This window comes from Aspergillus versicolor (genome assembly GCF_001890125.1).
Source record: "Aspergillus versicolor CBS 583.65 unplaced genomic scaffold ASPVEscaffold_5, whole genome shotgun sequence".
Lineage (NCBI taxonomy): Eukaryota > Fungi > Ascomycota > Eurotiomycetes > Eurotiales > Aspergillaceae > Aspergillus > Aspergillus versicolor.
Window position 1 is genome coordinate 1,750,620 of NW_024467528.1, and position 21,995 is coordinate 1,772,614.

Below are 21,995 nucleotides of genomic sequence, written 5' to 3' on the forward strand. Positions count from 1 at the left end.
TGGGAGAGTTACATCCAGTTGCAGTGGGGTAGATGAAGTACCGAAGGAGGCAGTAGCTAGTTCTAATCTTCTAGCAGGCTGACGAAATATGATACAAAAATACAGCCCAGTTGTGAGATACGCCCACGGCTTTCATATGCCAGCGCTATCAGATCTTCTCTCGCTGCCGACGTTAAGCGATAACCTTTACCTGAATTGTTCCAAAGGCCGTCTTGGGTCACCTCGAGAGCAATTTAATAACGATGGGATCTGAAGCTAAATAAAAAGTCTAACACTTCGCCTTTGTCATTGGACGGGCGCTATCAGCTCATTGATACTCAAAATCACGCTTACACCACCTTAGGCATGTTGGTGGATGGCGGCTTGTCCCTCCAGGGCCGTAGACCATCGCCAAGCAGAGGGGGATCAAACGATCTGCAGAGCCAGAAGGATAGGATCCTCCTTCTCCAACCCCCGACCTCAAGCCTTCACCTGTTTTCCATCATCACCAGACCAGCTTCTCATCCGCTCATCTATTTTCCGAGATCATCCACTACTCGAGGATCGAGACCCGGTTTTCGCGGATCGCGGCCCCCTAGAATCTAGATCTTGCCTGGTACTCACGACGTACAATCTTACGCCATCCCCCGCCGAATGAGACCAGTACCCCTCTTCATATCAAGTCGCCCTCCGTTGTTTATTGCAATAGACGCCAAGCTTTAATCCTCGCCGGAGTTCCCCGTGGTGGATACAAGGTTGCAGTACAAGAGATCGATATCACTTGGCTTTGAAGCCCAGGAAGGCCAACGCCATCCCCGTCAGGCTCTTGGTCAGTGTGATTGGTTTCTTCCCCTCCTCGGCTGGATATCGTTATATGTTGGTTGTTCTTGGTGTGCAAAGGACGGGCGCTATCCCGACCCCTGCTCATCGGCCACACGACCAGTCACGATGCGTCTCGCACTTCTTCCCTGGGAAGGGGCGATACCGCCAATCCAAGTCAACGATAAGAGTCATGCTCTGGCTTTGAGAAGAGCGAGTGCCCTGCCACTGGCTTAAGAACGTATTTTATTTTATTTTTATTTTATTTTCCCCCCTCTACTCAGGGGTATCTGGAGATGTTTTCCAGGCACATGCGAGACCTGCGTCGTACCAGAGCCCTCATTCAGTCACAGCGGCTCAGGAGGACTTATCACAAGCATCCAACCCATGTACAGTCCCGCCCCATCGCCAAGGACTCAAGAGTCTCACTGTTAGGGTCTGCTGCTTTAGCTTTAACGCTATCAAAGTGATCGGCACCATTTTTCCTGGGGCTACGACTCGACGGCGAGAAAGGCTCCGGTCATACTATCTGTTCTAGAAAGATCCCGGCTACCCGTTGTGGTCTAGGGTCTAGTACCGCCCCTGACGGACAAAATGTGGGCGTCAGCGCATCGCGCGCGAATTTGCCAAGCATTTAAAGAGTCACAATGGAGCTTCAGGACGAATCATGGGCCCTTCCCACTCAGTCAGGGCTCTTTCGCACGACACTAGCTCAGGCTGCAGAACGCCTGTGTGCTACCTTCCTGATGGGGATGCAGGGAAGGACAAGCGGCACCAGGGGTGAATCGCCCAAACGCATGTGAGGGGACATACTGTCAACAGTTTGGTCAATTCCATCGTGATAGCCATACAGCGGCTCGGCCTTGCCTGGTGACCATCTAGCTTTAGAAGCATCCCGGAGACAAGTGGACTCTGGGGTGATCACCATGCTCATTTGCGTGCTAGCACTCACACTGGTATTCATGATACTGATAACGATGTCTCCGATGGAGCACAGTAGTGCAGTCGTCTGGAGATGCAATGTTACCCTGTGAGTTTCAACTGTTCATGAATCCTTGTCCATTCGCGATGGAGGGGATTAATGACGCAGACCGAGATATATTGGAGTGCTCACAAAAGGTATAAGAAGAGAGCGTGTGCCCTTCGCTCTTTCCCTCGCAAGCAGCAAAGCAAACCCTCTCTCTCCCTGAACGATCTCTTCCAGACTCTGTTTCTCGAAATTTCTTCAGGATTCCCATCATGTATTCATTCAAGCGCACGATCCTCCTTCTTGGAACCCTTCTTCCTGCCGTCTTTGGCGCTCCTATTCTTCAAGCTCGCCGGCCGACAGAAAAGGTCCCCGGAAAGTACATCGTGACGTTCAAATCTGGCCTGCAGGCCGAGCAGATCGACGCTCACACAACTTGGGCCTCGAATGTCCACAAGCGCAACTTAGAGCGCCGTGATCTGACTGACCGTGATTTGTACTCCGGTATTGAGAAGAACTTCAAGATCCACAAATTCGCGGCGTACGTCGGTTCCTTTGATGATGCCACCATCGAGGAAATTCGAAACAACAAGGATGTTTGTGCCCGTCTTGAATCCCCAGTTGAGCTATAATTGTTGACAATCCGCCAGGTGGCTCACGTGGAGGAGGACCAAGTCTGGTACATTGATGCCCTGACCACTCAGAGCGACGCTCCCTGGGGTCTTGGAGCCATCTCTCACAAAGGAGATGCGAGCACCGACTATATCTACGACACAAGCGCGGGAGCTGACACTTACGCATACGTGGTGGACACCGGCATCAACGTTGATCACGAGGAATTTGACGGACGCGCCAGTCTTGCCTACAACGCTGCTGGTGGCGAGCACGTTGACAGCGTCGGTCACGGTACCCATGTTGCTGGCACTATCGGCGGCAAAACCTACGGTATTTCTAAGAAGGCCAATCTTCTCTCTGTCAAGGTCTTCGAGGGCGAATCTAGCAGCACCTCCATCATCCTCGATGGCTACAACTGGGCTGCTAACGACATCGTAAGCAAGAACCGCGCCGCCAAGTCGGCAATCAACCTGAGCTTGGGTAAGTATTCGCTACTGACTTTCCGAGGGAGTAAACATTGCTGACTGGACATTGTAGGTGGTGGATACTCTTATGCCTTCAACAACGCAGTCGAAAGCGCTTTTGATGAGGGAGTTCTTTCCGTTGTAGCAGCCGGCAACGAGAACGTGAGTCTATTCTATATTATCTACTCAAAAACGGATGTCTAACAAGCATGCAACCTCAGGTTGATGCATCGGACACCAGCCCCGCTTCTGCACCTAACGCTCTTACTGTTGCGGCTAGCACAGAAAGCAATGCGCGCGCATCGTTCTCCAACTATGGTGATGTGGTCGACATCTTTGGCCCTGGTGAAGACATCCTCTCGGCCTGGATTGGCGGAAGTGATGCCACTAACACCATTTCTGGCACATCTATGGCCACTCCCCATATTGTTGGATTGTCGCTCTACCTGATCGCTCTCGAGGGGCTCTCCTCTCCCGGCGATGTGACTGCCCGAATCAAGGAGCTGGCTACCCAGGATGTTCTCTCAGACGTGTCTGGCAGCCCCAATGCGCTTGCCTACAACGGCGCTGAATAAACAGCTCGAACTTGAGTGCAAACAAGTCCCCTAGTACTGGTGAAGCCAATGGGAACTATCATGATATAAATGCAACTCAGAATAGCATGGATCCTGACGGCTTAATAAGTCGTTACGAATGCACATATTTTTATTGCCAATACATGGTCCATATTCCGTAGATCTGCGGACGATCAAGCACGAAAATCCTGAAGAAAGTAAATTTGATCTGCGTCCATTCCTCAGTCCTGGGTATCCTCGGGCCTGTCGGGCTAACATGATGTTCTTCCCTGACCTGGTGCCCGTGAAGAATGTTCGCTGAAGCTACGTACTAGCTGGGCCCGTGACGACAACCCTGTCATCATCCTTGGAAGCAGCGCCCACTCGCCCATCCCTTCTCACCACCCTGGTCACTGCATTTCTCCTCTTCCCCTAATGGACCCTTTGCGTCTCATTCGGAGAGTTATAGTTTTGTTTTGGTCCGTGATACCCGTCCTTTCAAAACAGACGTCTAGCCGTCCGCGGCAACGTTTCATGGCCCACTGTTACCCTCTCGTATATCACGGGGATTTTCTTCCACTCATCTTCTTTCCAGTTATCAAGCTCCCTGCATTGACTGACAACAAGCATTCGTGGGTCCTGTGAGCCAGCTCTGCGAATGTCCCGCTGGGTTTCATCAACAGGAATGCAAGAACCCAAAAGGGCCCATCCAGAATTCTCACTGGAAGCCAATGCCATTGATTGACGAGCTGGGGTTTACACAAAGGCTTCGGGTGCTACACAAAATCAGCAGATGCATGATGCATCACATCGCATCCCTTGCGTTGATTCATTATTCGATTATCTTTCTTGCACTCTTCCTGCAACCCCTTGTCTTGCGGATGCTAACTTTGCTGGAGTACTTTTAGGAACTATGGGGAACCTGCTGTGGAGACAATGCATACCTATACACTTCCTCCCCCCTTACCCTGGATTTGAGGCCACGGCCGCCTATAAAGCAACGCGGCCCACCTCCGAATTCCTGGCACCGTGGGAGAATATAGATACATGAAATGTCTAATCCAGAGACCGACAAGGATGTCCTACGACAGACTCTAGCCCAGTACGGGCTCAGGATTGCTGCCGACGGATATCACATCCAATGGGCTGCTGGAAACCCGAGGCATCCTCGCAACTGGCCCATTTCTCGAAAGATATACGATATCTCGCTCTTGATCTTCCTCGAGTTCTTCACGTACGTATCTGCCTCCGGCTTGTTTTTATTTGATGCTGGTTCAATAAGCTAACGGCTCCATTATGGATGTGAAGTACGGCTGTCAGCACTGCTGGTGTATGTCATTTCCCCTTGGCTCTTGCTTCTGCCAATCCCCCACACTTGTCAGACTTGCTGACCACATCAGTCAAGTGCTGCTAATTATGCAGCGCAGGAGTTCGATTTATCCGAGGGTTTGTCTATATTTCTTTTCGTTTCACTGTACGTTCAGCCTATCTTGATCCCGGCGGATGCGGTTGACGAGAGGGGCTATGTGCTAAATTAGCTCTGCAGGTATTTGCTAGGTCAGGCCATTGGCGGGATCGTTCTACCACCATATTCAGAATGTTTTGGACGAAAGAAGCTGTATATAGCTAGCTCGGCAACGTACAGTATTGCCTGCATTATCATTGCCGCCGTCCCGTCAATCAAAGGCGTTATCTTCGGTCGACTCCTCAGTGGGTTCCTCTCCGCAATCCCCAGCACCATAGTCGTGGGTAGCATCGAGGATATGTTCAATTCTCGAGACCGCGTTTGGATGATATGGATTTGGGCTTTGGTGGCCAATCTTGGCCTTGTCGTCGGGCCCATAATGGGTACCTTCACAACTGCTGATCTCAGTTGGTATGTCAGGCCAGTGCAAAAACTACCCCAACCCAATAGTTTTAGCCCATCCACGATTCTTGTGTCCTTTAGCTGATTTGAGACATCCAGGAGGTGGCTCTTCTACATTGCGGCCATTGTCACCGGAATAGTGTCACTTCTTTTGCTGGGGATTCGTGAATCCCGACCCTCCCTTTTACTAGAACGAGAAGTGGCAAAAGTTCGGAAAATAGCCAACCTTAACTACCTTGCGAGTCTGAATCCAGATAGCGCACCTAACTTTCAGACATTCGTGCGCGTAGCACTAGGCCGCCCGATTCGACTCTTCTTCACGGAACTCATCGTCTTCACTGTCTCGGTTATGAGTGCTGTAGCAATTGCCCTGGTCTACCTCTTCACCCAAGCTCTACCCCCAATATACAAAAGCGCCGGGTTCACCTCAAAACAAGCATGTCTCCCATTCATCGCCATCGGTGTCGGTCTAAGTCTAGGGTTGTTAACACGATATTTGGACATGTATATCATCGAGCGGCGCCGAAAACACGGCCATGTTCTCCTGCCGGAGCACAAGCTCGCCGGTTTCTGGATAGGATCCGGTGTTCTCACTGCGGCCCTTTGGGTCTTTGCCTGGACAATACCTCCGGCGGTCCAGAATTTGCACTGGATAATATCAGTATTAGCACTAGTACTCATTGGGTTTGCTTTGAATGAGATCGATTATGTGCTGGGTGGATATCTTACGGACAGCTATCTCAGCTATGCCGCCAGCGGATTGGCAGCTCTTAGCTTCATCCGGGCGCTCCTTTCAGCCATTCTGCCTCTCATATCGAGCCCCATGTTCAGTAACCTTGGGGCCAATGTAGCTGTCTCACTTCTGGCTACGGTGGCCACGTTATTCTGCCTGGTACCCCCGTTGTTTTCACGTTTTGGAGAAACAATCCGTGCGCGGAGCAAGTTCGCCAAATACAGCTTGGACATGTACCATGAGCATAGTGTCGACGAAGACGGATATTAGATTCCGACTATCAATAGGGCAGGTTTCCAATGGAGAGGGACTCTGCTTTTGCTTTTAAATCTTCTTTTTCTTTTCTTTTGGGGGGATGTTCTTCCAACAAAGCAATTGTTTTGGGTCATTTGGAGTTCGTGCGTTGTATGTCGTACAGGAGCTGCAGGCGACCTGGAAACATGACGGGTTCTCGCTTTTCTTATTTTATCTCGATAAATGACTTCCAAAGACATAGACCTAGGAGAAAACACTCCATATCACTAGCTATTCACTTGCTAGGCCATCATTGTCGATCTTGAACAAGGCGCTACAGGACCCTTTCCTTAATAAGCCGTCACGCCGCTTCAAACCCCCACCTAAGCTTCACCTTAAAAGCAGCGTCCGGTCTCTCAAGGAGCTTACGGTCCAAGCTACTGGAGCCCCGGACAAAGCCAAAGCTCGCGTTTAATTTCCTTGCAATGGACGATTTAGGACTGCGCTCCTCGGACTCTCTTCGTCCTTTACAACCGTTGCTCTCCTCGGTCGCCGAAAACGCGTCGAACCTGGCAGCAGCCGTGAAGCAACAGCACGAAGATGAAGACGATCAACACCATCTCGATGTCGATGTAGACGCTCGATCTCTACAGCCTTTGCAGTCTGCTGTGGCTGAATTCGACCACTATAGCCTCCATCAGCACCAGCACCACCCAGACGCGCAATCGCTTCGCCAGGAGGACCCTTACAGTACATTAATTGTAAGTGAAAGGATTTTGAATGCACTGCCTAATTAGCTCTACAATTATTTGCGGTGGTAGCTTACGAAGAGCAAATCAGGCACAGAATGAATCTCCCTCCCTCCGCACCGAACACTCCCAATCGAATAATCCGAACGAGTCTATCTTCTCCTCCAAGGGAAATGGATATCTACGAGATGTCGCATCCGTTATCGACCCGCCAGATCTGGAAGCTTGGCGCGAACGCCTATTCCATATAGACGATATGATTGTAATGAGTGAAGAAGAGTATGGCTTTCTCTCCTTGTTCCGCGATTCTGAATCTCTATACCAGCTATGTTGGGCTACAATGGCTACGAGTTGACACCCGTTCTCATCCAGGTTCAGAACCTACTTCCCGCACGTCGACAACATCTACTCGCACCGCTCTACACAGCAATACAAGCGCAAGCCTCTCGTCTCCCACTACTGGGACTGCCGCCTAAAGGGTCGACCGCCGGGCACCCCGAAATCCGACGACCCAAACAAGAAGAAGCGCAAGCGCACAGCCCGGCAACGAGACCTCTGCGACGTCAAGATCAAAATCACCGAGTATTTCCCGGGATACGCGGCAGGCGCAATGTCTGGCGCCGAGTCAGAACACCAACAACTCTCCCTATCCTTTTCGCCAGGTGTCAATGGTATGGACACATCGCTTTCGTCGGCCGAGTCATCATTGCCAGGTGTGAATGCGCTGCTTCAGTTCCCTTCTGGTTCTGTAGCTGGGACGAGAGAAAGCCAGCCTTTCGGGGTACTCACTCCGAATCCGCCGCTACCGGAGGGCCACCCTGGTGCTGATGGACAACGGTTCTTCACGATTCAGCGTGTGAATGGGAATGGGGCGAATGGGAAGAACGATGGGGTTGGTGGTGGGCACCGGCATACTCTGGAGGAGAGCGATCGAGTAAAGAAGAACAGCGTCCAGCGGTATATTCTGAAGGAGGCGAGGGAGAGGAAGAAATCATTAGCCCCTGTAAGTTGATCTCTATTGTTTCTATTAGTGCACGTCCGGTGGAGAGAGCTTGCGGACTAGATTGCCTTTATAATGTTTTCCTCCCCACGGGTTACGTCACACAATGACCTTCACCCCTTCCTCCCCCGCTTTTTGCAGAGCTTCATCTCCTCTCAACTGTTTATTTCTTGCACTTCGTCGTTTCTCATCATCGGGTCTATCTCATATTTTATTCTAATAGAGCGCGAAAAGACTAGAACAATGTCCGCCCCAAAAAGCTACCACACCGAAGCCACCGGCTTAGCCGCGGAAACGGTAGCAAACCACTCCAAGGAGTCTGAACTGAAGTTGTACGGAAGCTGCTTTTGGTGGGTTTCAGACCGTACCCCGAATTTATAGAATAGCCCTTGTCTAATTCAGTTTATTTTTTTAGCCCATTTGTGCAGCGCGTCTGGATAGCCTTGGAGCTGAAGGGTATTCCTTATCAGTATATCGAAATCGACCCGTATCAAAAACCGCAATCTTTGCTCGAGGTGAATCCAAGAGGACTAGTTCCAGCTTTGCGACATGGCGATTGGGGCTCATATGAAAGCTCTGTCTTGCTTGAATATGTAATTGTCTTCTTTCCCTTGTCCTGTCAAGCCAGACTAACACTAGCGGGTAGCTCGAGGATCTGAACTTCGATCCTCCTCTCCTTCCTCCTGGTGACGCGAAGTCGAGAGCTCACTGTCGGTTGTGGACAGATTTTGTAAGTATCCCAACTACCGAAGTCTGATCGACATGTATCTAACCAACACAGGTGAACCGTCATATCGTGCCCAGTTTCTACCGCGTTCTTCAAGAGCAGGATCAGCAGAAGCAGATTCAGAATGCGCAAGAACTCCACGACTCGTTTAACACGCTGATTAATGCCGCGGACCCTGAAGGACCGTTCTTCCTCGGGCCGAATATCTCATTTGTAGACATACAAATTGCCCCCTGGGTAGTTCGGCTGAACCGCGTTTTGAAGCCGTACCGTGGCTGGCCGGACCCCGAGCCCGGCAGCCGTTGGGGAGCTTGGGTAGACGCCATCGAAGCCAATGAAGCGATCAAGGCGACGACGAGCATGCCTGACCTATATCTCGATAGCTATGAGCGCTATGCCGGTAGGTATATCTTATCATGCCGATTGATCAAAACTGACGCTCGACCAGAGAACCGTCCCAATACTTCCCAGCTTGCGAATGCGATCAATTCTGGAAGAGGCCTGCCGTGAGGCCCAAGTCATGTATCCGTAGTACTACCTCCTGTTCGTTCATCTTAGTCGAACCTGCAAATAATACCACTCGGCGACTGGGGTAGCGATTGAGACTGTAAATCAATGCGCACCGTGTATATCACAATGCTTTGGGCGTAGTCTAGCTTGTTTTCGCTCCTCTGTGTGCTCTGAATCCGCCCCTTCCACTACTGTCCGGACCTCGAGGGTTGCGGATTGGCTGTCGAGGGGACTGCGGCTGGTCAATTTGGCTCCTTTCACCACTCTGTTGCCAATCTTTTCGGCCATAAGACGAGTTGGGTCTAGACGTTGGAGAATCCGGATCGTAGAGTTGCTTTGGCTTCCCTGAAGCGGCAGACTGGTCTCTCCCTCGATTATTATTGTCTCTCCCATTTCCTCTGGCTCTGCCCTTCCCTCGGCCTTCGGCTTTCGGAGGGGTTGCGCTTCGAGGTGAAGATGCCCCGGAAGTTGGTGCGGATGGCGTACCAAAGAGCCTTTCGCGCACTTCTTCGTACTTGCGTTGTTTTTGCTCCCGGTTCTTCAAGGCCATCGCCTGGCGCTCCTCGGGTGTCGGCTCCGGCGGCTTTTCCTCGTCCGAGTCGTCGGCATTCAAATCCAAGCGCCCAATACCTGCAGCGGTAGCCCCCGCAGCCGAAGAGGATTGTCGCGTCGCAATATGCGGGTTGCGACTAAGGACGGTGACAGCCGGTTTGAACTCTTGCTTTAGCGGCACATCGGAAGAGGCTTCGTAGAAGTGGAATGTTTCCGGGGATTCACTGGATTTTCAAAAAAGGGAATTGTTAGATTGAGAATAGTATCGCATCGCCCAGGTGTAAAACGTACGCTTCTTCCCATAGCTTTTTATTAAATTCCATCTGCTGGGCCCGGCGTTGGGCCTTGGTCACCTTGGACGATACTTTCTTTTCGGGCTGCGGCGGGGTGGGTACGCCGTCCAGTTTCTGAGGGGAAAATCACACAGGTTAGATGCACAGGTCGCAAGAAAATGGCGAATGGGGACTTGTAGCAGGACGAGTAAAACTAACATCAGCTTGCGACTCCCAATCTTCTTCCCAAGCATCGGCCATTGATAGTTTTGCGCTCATCGCGAAGTGTAAAAAGAAAAAACAACTCGGGGTCGGTAGGGCAGAAAAATCGTCAGACGGGATGTATAAACGAATGTGATGGTGGAGAGAAAGCCACAAAATTGGAAGGGCAGGGGTGATATATAGGCTAAAAATGAGGACTCCAAAGTCCAGGCGCTCTTCAATAATCACAAGTTGTAGTGAGTGGTGTCTCTGGACAGAGAAGCAAAAGTAAGGAGAATCCATCCGAACTGCGAGACGCCGAGTTTGGCGGAGAATCTGAGGCTGCTTAGTTAAGACCAACATCCTCCAACAGCAAGTTACCTGTCAACACCCCCGTCTCCATCGTCACCAACAGCTTGAATCCGCACGCCTTGACGTCCGTTTATACTGCGCACTGTCTCTCATTCATACCCCCACTTCTGGTACTCAATAGTTATCATGGCCACAGGTTTGCACCCCGATTGCATACATAACCTCCCGCCGATCGTCCCCCGCATTTGACACCACCCCTCATACCCGACATCCAGAACCAAGCCAGAAGTCCAAGACTTGCCCAGCTAACATGGCTTACAGACCCAGACGGTGACTCTCAAATGGCGTCCTCGCCCGAATCAAACCGTTCCCTCTCCGACGTCGACGCCGGCTCCCGCACGCCGACTCATCACACCCAAACCGCCAATGCGCAGTTTGCAGGCGCTTCAGAACTCTCACCGCCAGGTTCCCAAACCCAGGCGACCAGCGGCATGGCGAATGATTTTCCTGGTGCTGATGGAGGGTCGGCAGATTCAACACAGCAGCCGGGGGCGTCTTGGATGAATAGACGGGCGGAGGAGGAGTATCAAAGAGCGATGGAGTATGTGATTGATCTGGACTTCAATCTCGGTTAGCTCCCTTCGACGCCTTTCTTCTTGCTCCTTGCTAATTATATGGTGTAGATGAGTTTGGAGACCCCTTTGATGAGAGCGATATGAACGAGAAGTTGGTTTAGACTGCGATGCATCGTATGGCGTTTGGTGTTCTACTCTGTCGTTTCTCTGCTTTGAGATACGCACCGTGGTCGATACCTGATTGTTTATGAGATACGACCATTTACTGGCATTATAGCTTCTGATGAATTAATTATGAACAGGTGAACAGCCTTTCCTTTATCGTAGCTTGTTTCAAGTCTCTGAGGTGAGTCCAGCTAAGTTGTGGCTGCCTGATGACAAGGACCAAGACAAGGCACGACAGCACGAGGCATGTAAATTAAATCTACCCCAGAATCAGTCAAATAAGCTCTCAGAAATCAGCCAATAAATTTTCAGCTTGCTTTTATCCTCTTCAAGCGGCAGATCAGAGGCTCTTCACAACGTTCTCACTAGTGTTGGCACGGCAACCAACCGTCTCCACGCCCGTCAAACAACATCCAAACTCCAAATATTCACTTCGACTCTTCAACGCGCCACTGAACTCTGCGAGTCCGCACTTCCATCCTTCTTACGCTGTATCCTGCTCTCTCTATCACATAGGAATCTTTATATCTTATCGGAACCTCATCTTTTCCTGGATCCCTGATTGCTTCGTCCTTCCGCCATCACGCGACGAGCATTCCGCGCGTCCACAAGATGGAGTCGGCCAATTCTCTCCCCCCACAGTTGCAGTCATGGTGAGTGTCAAATCTCTTCTTTATTTGTTCATCCAGCATTCTCGCGAGATTATCAGGGACAGATGGTGGAAAACTGTCACCGTCAGGGCCCACGGGAGAAGCGCCCGCCCCTTTTCCTCCTATTCATGCCAAAACATACCCTCCGAACGTGACCGTCCAAAATGCGACGTGCTTCTAGTTTTCGAGCCAACGCATCTCTATGAGGTCATCGCTGACAAGGTCTCAACTTCTGCAGTCACCTCGACGAAAGCCAGATTCATTTTACGCCGGTTAAATCTATCAACGCTCCCCGTATATGGGATCGCAAACCTTCGACCTCGTTCCTGGCCCGCTCCAAGCCGCGTAAGGTGTGGAAGCGCTTTCGTTCGTCTTTCAACAGCATGAAGGCGTTGCAGCAGTTGATCACTCCCGACGCTGGATCTCTGATGGAGAGCGATCTCCTGCTCGAAATCAACACGGGGCGAAACACTGAAAACTGTCGTGGTGTCAAGCGACAATGCCTTGCCACTCGAAAATCATCTGTGGAAAATGAGGACAGCGAAGCATCCAATGCGCGAGGCAGGTCTTTTCTTGAAACCAAATGGGAGTCGGAGGTCTCGCGGAAACGACGTATGTACTAAACTACTGGAATTTGTTGTGTTTACCGCGTATTGCGACGGATCCACTGACTACCGCATTAGGCAAACTTCCTGCAACTACGAACGACTTGGGCGAACATATGATTGTTGATGGGGCGCGAACTGTGGAGGATGATGAAATGACCGAGATCGGGGACGCTCCGGGTGGGACCACGTCAAACACCGATAGTGCTGTGCAGGAACTTGAGGAAACCGACGAATCCCCGACACTTACCCCGGACCGCTCTGATATCGGGGCAGCCTATCCCGATGTGCTACCTGGTGAGCCTGGGCGCCTACCAAACCACGAACGTGGGGTGGTTGTGAACATAAAATCCCTCAACGCCAGCGACCAAGAGGAAGTTGGTGCCCTTGTCTCTCAAGATGCTGCAGACGGCGCAGCCGCGACCGATGATGCACCAGATGTAGAGACTGCAGCCGATAAACAGCTGGCATCGGATGTAGCTACTATTGCTTCAAGCGCGGACAACCAGGATAACATGGCAGTACCGGTAGAATTAACAGCCGAGCAAGAATCGACTCTTGTTCGATCGGCCCTACGCAGCTCCCTAGACGGCGATGACACCGCTTTGCTGAACAGCTTCCTATCTAAAGCCAAAGCGAAACGCGAAGCGAAAGCGGCCGCAGAAGCCGAAACAGCAACAGTCATCGCTTCCGATCCCGAAGAGAAAGAAGAGGAGCAGGTGCAAGAACAAAAGCAAGAGCCAGAGTCACCCCGGCCGCAACAGCAAGTTTTCGTTGAAATTCCGACTCCAGAGCGCCGTGTGTTGGAAGCTCTAGATGCAAACGCAAGCTCGCCGTCGCCCCGGAAGTCACCATCCAAAACGAATGAAAGAGACGGTGGTACAGACGAGAATGGCTCTGCTAGTCCAGTTGCCCGTCGAAGCACGCGAGTCAGGTCGCTCCAGCGAGCAGCGGCCCCAAGCAGTCATCGGCCAACTCTTTCACTCCGTCGCGCAAAGGGAAATGAATTTGTCTTCCTTCAGCGGACGGAAGCGCAGGAGCTGGCGTTGGTGACTCGCCGCAACACGAAACAGAACAAGGGCGACTCGGTGCTACCGAAATACACACTCCAGACCTTGGGTCGAGACACCCCAGACTCCAGCCCTAACAGCTCCGACGACAATAACCATAAAAAGAGCAGCAAACCCAAGAAAGCCGTCTCCTGGAACGACGACCGCCTCGTGGAGTTCGAGGGCGAGTCGAGTGACGACGAACTCGCGACAGCAACGACCACGACGGCAAAGCCCGCACCGAAAAAAAGGGCAGCCAGTAGCCGCACTTCTCAGTCGCAAACATCGCTTAAGACTGGTGGTGAGAAGGATGCAGCTGCAGCCACTACTGCATCTCCTAGTGCAGTGCCTCGGGGCCGACGTGTGCGGCGGTTGGGACCACCCAAACCACTCACCACCACAATTGGCTCGCACGACGCAACCTCATCGCCGCTGTCACCCACCACTGGAAGCCCCATTGCGAAGCGAAAGAAGCTAACGCCCAAATCGCCGAAAACATCTGCGACCAGGACGCCGTCGAAGGTTCCTACTCCTGTCAGGAGCAGCACCAGTAACGACGAGGTGCCCTCGTTGCTGAGTGGAGGCCGTTCGGTGAAAACGAATCTGCTCAAGGTCAACGCGGGTTCGACACCGATGCCGAGACGAGTTCGGCGAGCTTAGCCTATTTTTTATTTGAAATATCTCTCTACTTGATGTTTGCGTGGACCGCTGCACATGGTTCTTGTTTGTACATACGGAGCACAGGAGGGGTTGATTGGACGGCGCCGGCTGTATGATTTCGGAGTTTCATTGGGATCATTTCTTTGTCGGGTTCTTATTTCTTTATTTCATATGATACCAATCGCTAGGTTATCGACTTTATTCACTCGCTAATTGAGATCCGAGAATTGTTTGGTTTTCTTTTCGTAGCACATTTCTGTATAATCCGAGTCCACCAAACACGCACGCGAGCTCCCGACAGCGACAGCGCACGGATCTCCCACCTGAGGAAGTACATCTATCTACCTAGATAATCTTGGACATGGTGTAATTCATTATCCCGGCCAGGTATACAAGAGCACTTAAGATCTGCAGGGACGGCCAAACCAGAGGCCGCGCTGGCTGCTCAGACGGCCAAGGATGGACGGTTTCAAAAACGAGGTTATTCACTAGTAAGTTTTATTTCTGCTTGTTTTTTCCTTGAAGCCCAGGGAATTGGAGTTTGAATGGAGGATTCCCTGATAGCCCTCCGGCCTTCCCTGCTAGCCCGCGGAAATGGCAACGAACTAACTTCTTACACCACCTCCAACAAACCAAACCGGCTCAGGAAAATCAGATTCTTTCAGATTCCTTGACTTGATTCGCAGATATCGGTCTCCCATTAAACTAAACAGCTGCACCTAATCAAACCGAAAATTGGCCTCCCTCATGGCACTGACAGTGACAGCCAACTGCCAACGGGATGATCCGGAATGTGATAAACGAACCCCCCGCAAAAGCCACAATCAAATGCTGGTGCCATGTTCCGCATCGTTAATCCCGGCTGTGGCTTGAGGCTAACAAGTCACTAATCCTGGAAGGTGTTCTGCCTATTTCTCACCCTGGCGATGATCGACCCGGACACTCGTGGAGGCGGGGGTGAGACTGAGGGTGAGAGTGAGAGCGGGCTGTGGCTGTAAGCATCACACAGCAGAAATCTTGTCCTGTATTTGGGCAATCTCTGACCATGAATGGATGTAGTATGCCGTCGTCAGTTCGTCGTCCGTGCATTATTCTCCAACACCCTCCCCAAGAGTCAGTGCTCAGCATTTACAAACTTTACACCACGCTACTGGTCAGGATTGACTCGGAAGAGTTTACCCAACCCGAGCGGCCATGCCGCTAACTTGAAAGACAAATGCACAATGATATCAGAATCTCGGGTAGGAGGTTGAAGTTGGGTGGGTTGTATCTAATGCATGGTTTTCCAGATTCTGAGCCGGTGTGTAGGTAGTAGCAGTCACTATGGAGCAATCTCCATTCTACAGACCCATATCTAAGTACATCATATGCATGCATGAAAACATTATTGTTCCATTACTGCGAGTCTACGGCGGACTTGACGTGCTGGTTGTTATTTCATTTGCGGCTGCAACCGCAGAGGGCCACGACGATCTTTCCATGATCGACGAGTCCTTGATAGTACGAAGTCGAGTAGTACGTACTATATCCCACGGTGATATGGAGCCAATTCGACAGGGAAGTTGGGAGACGAGGTCGAAAAGGAAGGTTTGCCTGCTACCGGGATAGAAAAGCGAGATGTGATTGAACCAGCTATGTCTTGTCCTCAGCTTTTGCCGAGGGTGCGTTCTTGTGGTTAACCGACTGGTGACAGTTGGAGTAAGTAGAGGCGTTCCTGGTTAATCTAAATCCTGCCAGGCATAACTTAATTCATGGCCTGAACAGTGCACTGCACTCTGCATGCTTTACAGTTTACTAGTTGTCCTCTGACAATCCATGGACACATGCAATCCAAGACAACATCGTAGTACGTACTCGCTCAACTTACTCCATAAGTCCACGGTCCATACAATTCCAATTATTATTACATCTAATCAGAAATCTCTCCACCCACATCCAACACCACGGAGTAGTCTACACCGTACCTGAACCATCAAAGCCCCCTTTTCTATTATATATCCCTCACCCGATGCACAACACTGGATACAAGTTCCAACTTCGCCTTAGTCGCCCCACCATCCTGATACAGACGCTGGCGGCACAGCCCTTAGCCACGCAGCCAACAACAACAGTCACCAGTCACCACCAGTGGATGAAAGGCCGGCCCGGGACTCGAGGACGTCTCACAGGGGCACTCCGTCCGATCTAGGGCTTTTCGCATACCCCACCAGCAAGCCCAGTGCCGTCCCAAAGCAGTCTAGCCTGTTCTCTATTCGCCCACCGGTGCATCGTGGTTCCGTGTTTTTCCGAGCACCGCTGAAGATTCACGAAGGCGGCCGGCGGGATGACGTCATGGTATGCGCGCGGCCCCTCTCGTCGCCCCAGGAGAGGGAGGGTTAGGACTGAGGAGGCTGGAGGACTGTCCTCCGTAACGGATAACGGTTGACATGAGGGTATCCACGGGCTGGTGCGAGCGGGAGAGGTGATTAGCTCGTTGGCTGGTTCCTGGTGTGAGGTCGTATTCGAGATGGGTTGGGCAGTGGCCAATTACTGGTTTGGTTTTGGCGATTGCGGCTTGAGGTTTTTTTTCGTTTGTCGACTGTTGAGCAGTAAAGTATCTTAGTACGGTGCTACCTTCCCTTCCTGCTAAGAACGAGACTAGTATTTCATGTTACGGGGTTACAAGGAACAAGTTGTTTGTAAATGAGATACGCAATTTGATTCTAATGGTAATTTCGTTCTATCCCAAGCTTTCTTTATTTCGTGTTCCTGGCGTCGCCCGGCTCACATGTTCTCCTGCTCCTTCGATGCTTCGGCTGTACCGAGGACAAGGACAGGAACAGGGACAGGGGAGCCGTGAGCTATGACCTGCATAACAAAACGAGTCGCTACCAAAATATACCTACCATCCATCCGAACATATATAGATCAAGAGACATCCAACACTCTCTAAGCAGAGAGGTTCTTGGCAGTCTCCTCAGGCCACACGTCGTAGCCAAAGGTGTCCTTCATGTTGACGAAGCGGAAGTGACGGCCCTCAGCAACCTTGTTGACAGCGGCATAGTCGGCGTCGGAGAGCTCGATGCTCTTGTAGTTGGACTCAATGCGCGCGGGGTTGGAGCTCTTGGGGAGCACGACGTAGCCGCGGCGCAGACCCCAGGCAATCAGGACCTGGGCGAGGGTGTTGCCGCCCTTCTTCGCGATGTCGTTGAGGGTAGCGTTCTCGCTGACGCGCTCGCCGGTGGTGGGGACCTGGTTCTGGGATCCCAGAGGAGAGTAGGCCTCGGGCATGATGTTGTTCTTGAAGCAGTACTGCACCAGCTCCTCGTTGGGCAGGAAGGGGTGGATTTCAATCTGGTTGAGGTGAGGCTTGACCTTGGCATACTTGAGGAGCTTCTCCAGGCCTTCGATGGTCCAGTTCGAAACACCGATGGCGCGGGCCTTCTTATCTTCGTACAGCTTCTCCATCGCCTCCCATGTGGGCTTGGGGTCTTCGGTCAGGTCCTTTAGGATAACGTACTGCACTCTCGTTAGTATCATATGACGTTTTGTTGTTGCGGGGCAGATATTTGGAGAGGGGGGTAATACCTTTCCATCGGGGCCAATCTTGGGCTTCTCCTGGCCATCCTTCTCGGCAGCAATGGGCCAGTGGACGAGGAAGAGATCGACGTAGTCAGTCTTGAGCCTCTTCAGAGAGTCGTCGATCGACCAGCGGACGTCTTCAGGGCGGTGCAGGTGGTTCCAGACCTTGGTGCAGATGAAGATGTCGGAGCGCTTGACGGAGGGGTTCGCCTTGAGGAAGTCCTGGAGAGCATCACCAACCTCGCCCTCGTTGAGGTAGTACCAGGCACAGTCCAGGTGTCTGTATCCGACCTCAAGGGCCTTGGTGACAGCGCGGTAGGTCTCGCCCTCAGCACCCTCGCTGGCGAAGGTACCGAACCCCACACCGGGGATGGTGACACCATTGCTGAGCTGGAAGGTCTTTCCGTTCGACATTGTGAAGTGAATTTGAGTGCAATTGAAACGCGATGGAGCAATTGAAGTTGGGGAGATGTGGAGGGGGGGAAGAAGGGAGGGAGGAAGAAAGAAATGAAGTCGCAGTCGAGCAGTTGAAGTGCAATGACGACGGAAGAAGGAGCTGGTGGGGTCCGGTGGAAGCGGGCAGACGACCTTGAGACGGAGGGGTTGCCAGCTGTCGCGGGGTTCTGGTGCTGCCACTATCCGGATGCAGTCGACTCAGCTTCCAAGTTGGGAGTGCAGCAATTAATTATTTACCTGCACAATGTCCAGGCCTGTCCTGTGTACATGATCTGTTTGTAGCTGTCAGCCCAACAAAGAGCACGGCAACGGCCGGCTACAGCTCAAACAACCATTGCCCCGCCATGATCTATACATGAGGCCATCGTTGGCAGTTTTTTGTAACGGTAATTCAATGACATCATAGTCGGCCGCTGCTGGATCAATCGTCATGGCTCCATCGATCTGTGGCTGGCCCAAGGGTGGAATCCCTCTCGGACCAATGACTGTCTTTATCCGTCTCCGCTGCATTCGGTCCTCACCAATCACATCACCTGCTGCATCCATGCGGGCCCAGAGGATCATGTCTTGAGTTCGTCGCGGAAACAGTGCTGTATTTTTTAAAAGAAGCTGAAAGGCAGACTGAGAATTTCACGCTGCGATATGATAAGAGCTGGTGCATCCAGGAAACAAAGGAGACAGATAAAGACACAAACGAGCTCAAACCAACAAACAGAGGTGCTGCTAAGTCAGTGCTCTGTCCTGGAGATATGCTCTGACTGCCTTATCTGAACGCTAAGGTAATATTTAAAAGAAAGAAAGCAAAGTCAAAACATCCAAGTAATATCAGCGTAAATTACCTATCCACTGGAACCGGCTTCCCTCCAGCCTGTGGATAAGCAGCTAATGATGATGGCGAGAATCCCTTGGAATGAGATGATGATACAAGGCCCTTTGGGTGGAGCCGCTGCGAATAATTACTGCACGCAGGGAAAAGACACCATTCGAGGTGCCATCCATACCATTCGCCCGCCACTGCGACTTGTCGCCGCCGTATATTTATTAACGGCAGCCTCCCTCTGTTTGTCCTTTTTTTATCGAGCTAACTTTTTCTTTATATACTCTCCTCCCGCCCTTCACTTCTACATCCCCTCTCCTCTTCATTCCACCTTCTTGGAGCAGCACCATTGCCGTCTCTGCTTCCTCTCTCCATCTCTACAGCTCTATCAATAACTTCTCCCTTCACAATGCCTCGCTTCGACGACTCTGACCTGGGCGTGGACCCCAATTCCACTATCCCTCCCCCCCGCAGCACTGCCCCCGACACTCGCTCCCCCAGAGACCGGGGCAGCTTGGCTGGCTCACTGCCAATCCCCAACGACGCTGGAAACACCGTTGAGGTCCCTGCTACCAGAAGCTCTATCAGCGATGCCGCTGCTTTCATGCACAACCTGAGCCTGTCCCCCTCCACCCGGGACCGCCGTGGCTCTCGCAACTCCTTTGGCACTTCTCTCCCCATTCCCCGCTCTCCCCGTGTCTCCCGCCTGTCCTCCGCCGTCACTGCTGATGCCGCTGGCGTTTCCCGCGACATCCTGGCCTCTCAGGTCCAGGACATGTCCAAGGAGAAGGTTGCCGCTGCGAAGAACATGGCGTTCGCCTTTGACATTGATGGTGTCTTGGCTCACGGTAACGAGGCCATCCCAGAAGCTAAGGAGGCTCTCCGCATGCTCAACGGTGACAACGAGCTCGGCATCAAGATTCCCTACATCCTCTTGACCAACGGTGGTGGTAAGACCGAGGCTGCCCGTTGCGCGCAGCTCAGTGAGGTTCTCGAATCCCCCATTTCCACCGACCAGTTCATCCAGTCCCACACCCCCATGCAGGCCTTGTCTGAATACTACGACACTGTTCTGGTTTGTGGTGGTGAGGGCCAGAAAATCCGCGAGGTCGCTGAGAACTACGGCTTCAAGAACGTTGTCCACCCCAAGGATATCCTCGCTTGGGACCCTACCGTCTCTCCCTGGGCTGTCTTCACCGAGCAGGACCGTGCTGAGGCCAAGCCCCGCGACTTCTCCAAGATCAAGTTCGACGCCGTCCTTGTCTTCGCCGACTCTCGCGACTACCAGACCGATTTCCAGCTGATCATCGATCTGCTGCTCGCCGACGACGGCAAGATGCTTACTCGTTCCGAGGACCCCGTCGCCAACCGCATCCCTATCTACTTCTCCCAGGGTGACTTGGTCTTCCCCACCGACCACAAGGGTCCCACCCGTCTTACCCAGGGTGCCTTCCGTATCTCCGTTGAGGCCCAGTACAAGGCCCTGACCGGTCAGGAGCTTGAGCGTGTTGTCTACGGAAAGCCCGAAAAGGCCACCTACACCTACGCCGACGAGGTCCTCCGCTCCTGGATGGAACAAATCCACAACCAAAACCACCTTCCCGAGAACATCTACATGGTCGGTGACAACCCTGCCTCCGATATCTGCGGTGGAAACATGCACGGCTGGAACACCTGCCTTGTCCGCACTGGTGTTTTCCAGGGCGGCGACAACGACGAGAACAACCCCGCCAATTTCGGTGTCTTCCCCAACGTCCTTGAAGCTGTCAAGGCCGCCGTCCGCAAGGAGCTTGGCCAGGAGTTCAAGATGAAGTGGAACCCCAAGGTCAACCCCGTCCTCCACGGCGACAACACCTCCTCCGCTGTTGAATAAACGGGACAAACTTGGATGACAAGATGAAAAAGATAAAACAATTGGCGTTTGGTCCTTGCAATCATATCCTATCATACCTTGGTGGTTCTTACGTTAGACGGATAAGCATACAGTGCTTTTTTTATGTTCTTGGGTTTTCCTTTTTTTTTTTTTTTTTCTCTCTTTCCAGGCTGGGCTACTGATACCAATGATGTTCCCCAATGCGCGCGGGCTACATGACACCCCAGCCAAGGCGGACTCTCCACGTTTTTGACTTTTATACTGTGATGTGGTGATGACGATACAAAGAATCGGACACTATTCTTTCTTACTTCCTCTCACTCTTCCACTTAGCTGCGGATTCCATTCCTCCATCAATCATGTCCTTACAATGAAACGACGCAAACGAACACCATATAGATTTCTTGCTTTTTTTTACTAGACTACTATCAAAAATCAAAATCAACCAGAATTTCAAACTCAAAAAAAAAAAAAAAAAAAAAAAAAAAAACTCAAACCCCACTATCGGTAAACCTTGTAGAGCAAGTAAATAAAAAGTCATGACGCCATCCTGATGCCAACATATGGGTCCGCGGCCAGGTTTCTCGCTTCCATCCCACGGAATCCACCTCTCGGCTGCCCAGCGTGGAAACCCAAGCTAATTCCCTAAAGCGGGCAACTGGAGCAGGTAAGGTACGTATTACATACTAGCAGGGCGTGCTAAGATGAACCAGTAATAGATGTGCAAAAGTAACTCGGAATCCTTAACCCACTATTCGGGACCCCGAGGGTTACGGCACTCCGACTCGTGGCTTTTTCTCGGGAAGTATGTTGGGAAACTCTGCAGGATTTCGGCGCACGCCGGTGACGTCCACGTTTTTTGACCAGGGTTCTCAACTGGGTTGGGCTGTTTTGCTTTGTTACAGAAGGCTGGTGCCCAGGCTTAGTATTTTTAGCGAGCTTTACGGGCTTTTGGGACGTAGAGGTTGTTATGCCACGGAACTAGACTGTGCTCCTTATCAGATTTATCCTCTGCATAGTATATGTATG

At 51.7% G+C, this 21,995-nt stretch overlaps 8 protein-coding genes across 8 annotated transcripts; 6 read left to right on the forward strand and 2 right to left on the reverse strand.

The window, feature by feature from the left end:
* Positions 1 to 2,037: 2,037 nt before the first annotated feature.
* Positions 2,038 to 3,419, forward strand: ASPVEDRAFT_29272 (S8 family peptidase; the record flags this gene model as incomplete). The annotated part of the gene is made up of 4 exons (XM_040810203.1): positions 2,038 to 2,361; positions 2,416 to 2,860; positions 2,918 to 3,006; positions 3,066 to 3,419. The coding sequence occupies 4 exons, from the start codon at positions 2,038 to 2,040 to the stop codon at positions 3,417 to 3,419; spliced, it is 1,212 nt and encodes a 403-aa protein (XP_040668476.1).
* A 1,031-nt stretch (positions 3,420 to 4,450) lies between these two features.
* ASPVEDRAFT_53336 (putative MFS multidrug transporter) lies at positions 4,451 to 6,268 on the forward strand (the record flags this gene model as incomplete). Its single annotated transcript, XM_040814780.1, has 3 exons — positions 4,451 to 4,632; positions 4,945 to 5,274; positions 5,365 to 6,268. The coding sequence occupies 3 exons, from the start codon at positions 4,451 to 4,453 to the stop codon at positions 6,266 to 6,268; spliced, it is 1,416 nt and encodes a 471-aa protein (XP_040668477.1).
* A 449-nt stretch (positions 6,269 to 6,717) lies between these two features.
* On the forward strand, positions 6,718 to 9,240 carry ASPVEDRAFT_53337 (glutathione S-transferase family protein; the record flags this gene model as incomplete). Its single annotated transcript, XM_040814782.1, has 8 exons — positions 6,718 to 6,993; positions 7,079 to 7,260; positions 7,354 to 7,984; positions 8,216 to 8,331; positions 8,397 to 8,574; positions 8,628 to 8,711; positions 8,763 to 9,108; positions 9,227 to 9,240. The coding sequence occupies 8 exons, from the start codon at positions 6,718 to 6,720 to the stop codon at positions 9,238 to 9,240; spliced, it is 1,827 nt and encodes a 608-aa protein (XP_040668478.1).
* A 120-nt stretch (positions 9,241 to 9,360) lies between these two features.
* ASPVEDRAFT_132355 (uncharacterized protein) lies at positions 9,361 to 10,321 on the reverse strand (the record flags this gene model as incomplete). Its single annotated transcript, XM_040806909.1, has 3 exons — positions 9,361 to 9,994; positions 10,062 to 10,177; positions 10,262 to 10,321. 3 exons carry the CDS (start codon positions 10,319 to 10,321, stop codon positions 9,361 to 9,363), a joined length of 810 nt encoding a protein of 269 aa, XP_040668479.1.
* A 214-nt stretch (positions 10,322 to 10,535) lies between these two features.
* Positions 10,536 to 11,595, forward strand: ASPVEDRAFT_42218 (uncharacterized protein). Its single transcript, XM_040812532.1, has 2 exons — positions 10,536 to 11,185; positions 11,239 to 11,595. Exons 1-2 carry the CDS (start codon positions 10,897 to 10,899, stop codon positions 11,289 to 11,291), a joined length of 342 nt encoding a protein of 113 aa, XP_040668480.1. The 5' UTR covers positions 10,536 to 10,896; the 3' UTR covers positions 11,292 to 11,595.
* A 134-nt stretch (positions 11,596 to 11,729) lies between these two features.
* Positions 11,730 to 14,485, forward strand: ASPVEDRAFT_42220 (uncharacterized protein). The gene is made up of 3 exons (XM_040812533.1): positions 11,730 to 11,948; positions 12,184 to 12,557; positions 12,629 to 14,485. Exons 1-3 carry the CDS (start codon positions 11,908 to 11,910, stop codon positions 14,257 to 14,259), a joined length of 2,046 nt encoding a protein of 681 aa, XP_040668481.1. The 5' UTR covers positions 11,730 to 11,907; the 3' UTR covers positions 14,260 to 14,485.
* Positions 14,486 to 17,187: 2,702 nt separating this feature from the next.
* On the reverse strand, positions 17,188 to 18,234 carry gldB (putative glycerol dehydrogenase (GldB); the record flags this gene model as incomplete). Its single annotated transcript, XM_040817509.1, has 2 exons — positions 17,188 to 17,757; positions 17,827 to 18,234. 2 exons carry the CDS (start codon positions 18,232 to 18,234, stop codon positions 17,188 to 17,190), a joined length of 978 nt encoding a protein of 325 aa, XP_040668482.1.
* A 1,039-nt stretch (positions 18,235 to 19,273) lies between these two features.
* On the forward strand, positions 19,274 to 21,430 carry ASPVEDRAFT_42223 (phosphatidyl synthase). Its single transcript, XM_040812534.1, has one exon. The coding sequence runs from the start codon at positions 19,503 to 19,505 to the stop codon at positions 20,964 to 20,966; it is 1,464 nt and encodes a 487-aa protein (XP_040668483.1). The 5' UTR covers positions 19,274 to 19,502; the 3' UTR covers positions 20,967 to 21,430.
* The last annotated feature ends 565 nt before the right edge of the window (positions 21,431 to 21,995 follow it).

What these genes read in the sequence shown, in the direction of transcription:
- ASPVEDRAFT_42218 (XM_040812532.1), top strand. Translation starts at nt 10,897, where the DNA reads ATGGCGTCCTCGCCCGAATCAAACCGTTCCCTCTCCGACGTCGACGCC. An exon ending in TGATCTGGACTTCAATCTCG is followed by an intron (nt 11,186 to 11,238) that starts GTTAGCTCCCTT and finishes TATATGGTGTAG; the next exon opens with ATGAGTTTGGAGACCCCTTT.
- ASPVEDRAFT_42220 (XM_040812533.1), top strand. Translation starts at nt 11,908, where the DNA reads ATGGAGTCGGCCAATTCTCTCCCCCCACAGTTGCAGTCATG. An exon ending in CCCCCACAGTTGCAGTCATG is followed by an intron (nt 11,949 to 12,183) that starts GTGAGTGTCAAA and finishes CAACTTCTGCAG; the next exon opens with TCACCTCGACGAAAGCCAGA. An exon ending in GGAGGTCTCGCGGAAACGAC is followed by an intron (nt 12,558 to 12,628) that starts GTATGTACTAAA and finishes CTACCGCATTAG; the next exon opens with GCAAACTTCCTGCAACTACG.
- ASPVEDRAFT_42223 (XM_040812534.1), top strand. Translation starts at nt 19,503, where the DNA reads ATGCCTCGCTTCGACGACTCTGACCTGGGCGTGGACCCCAATTCCACT.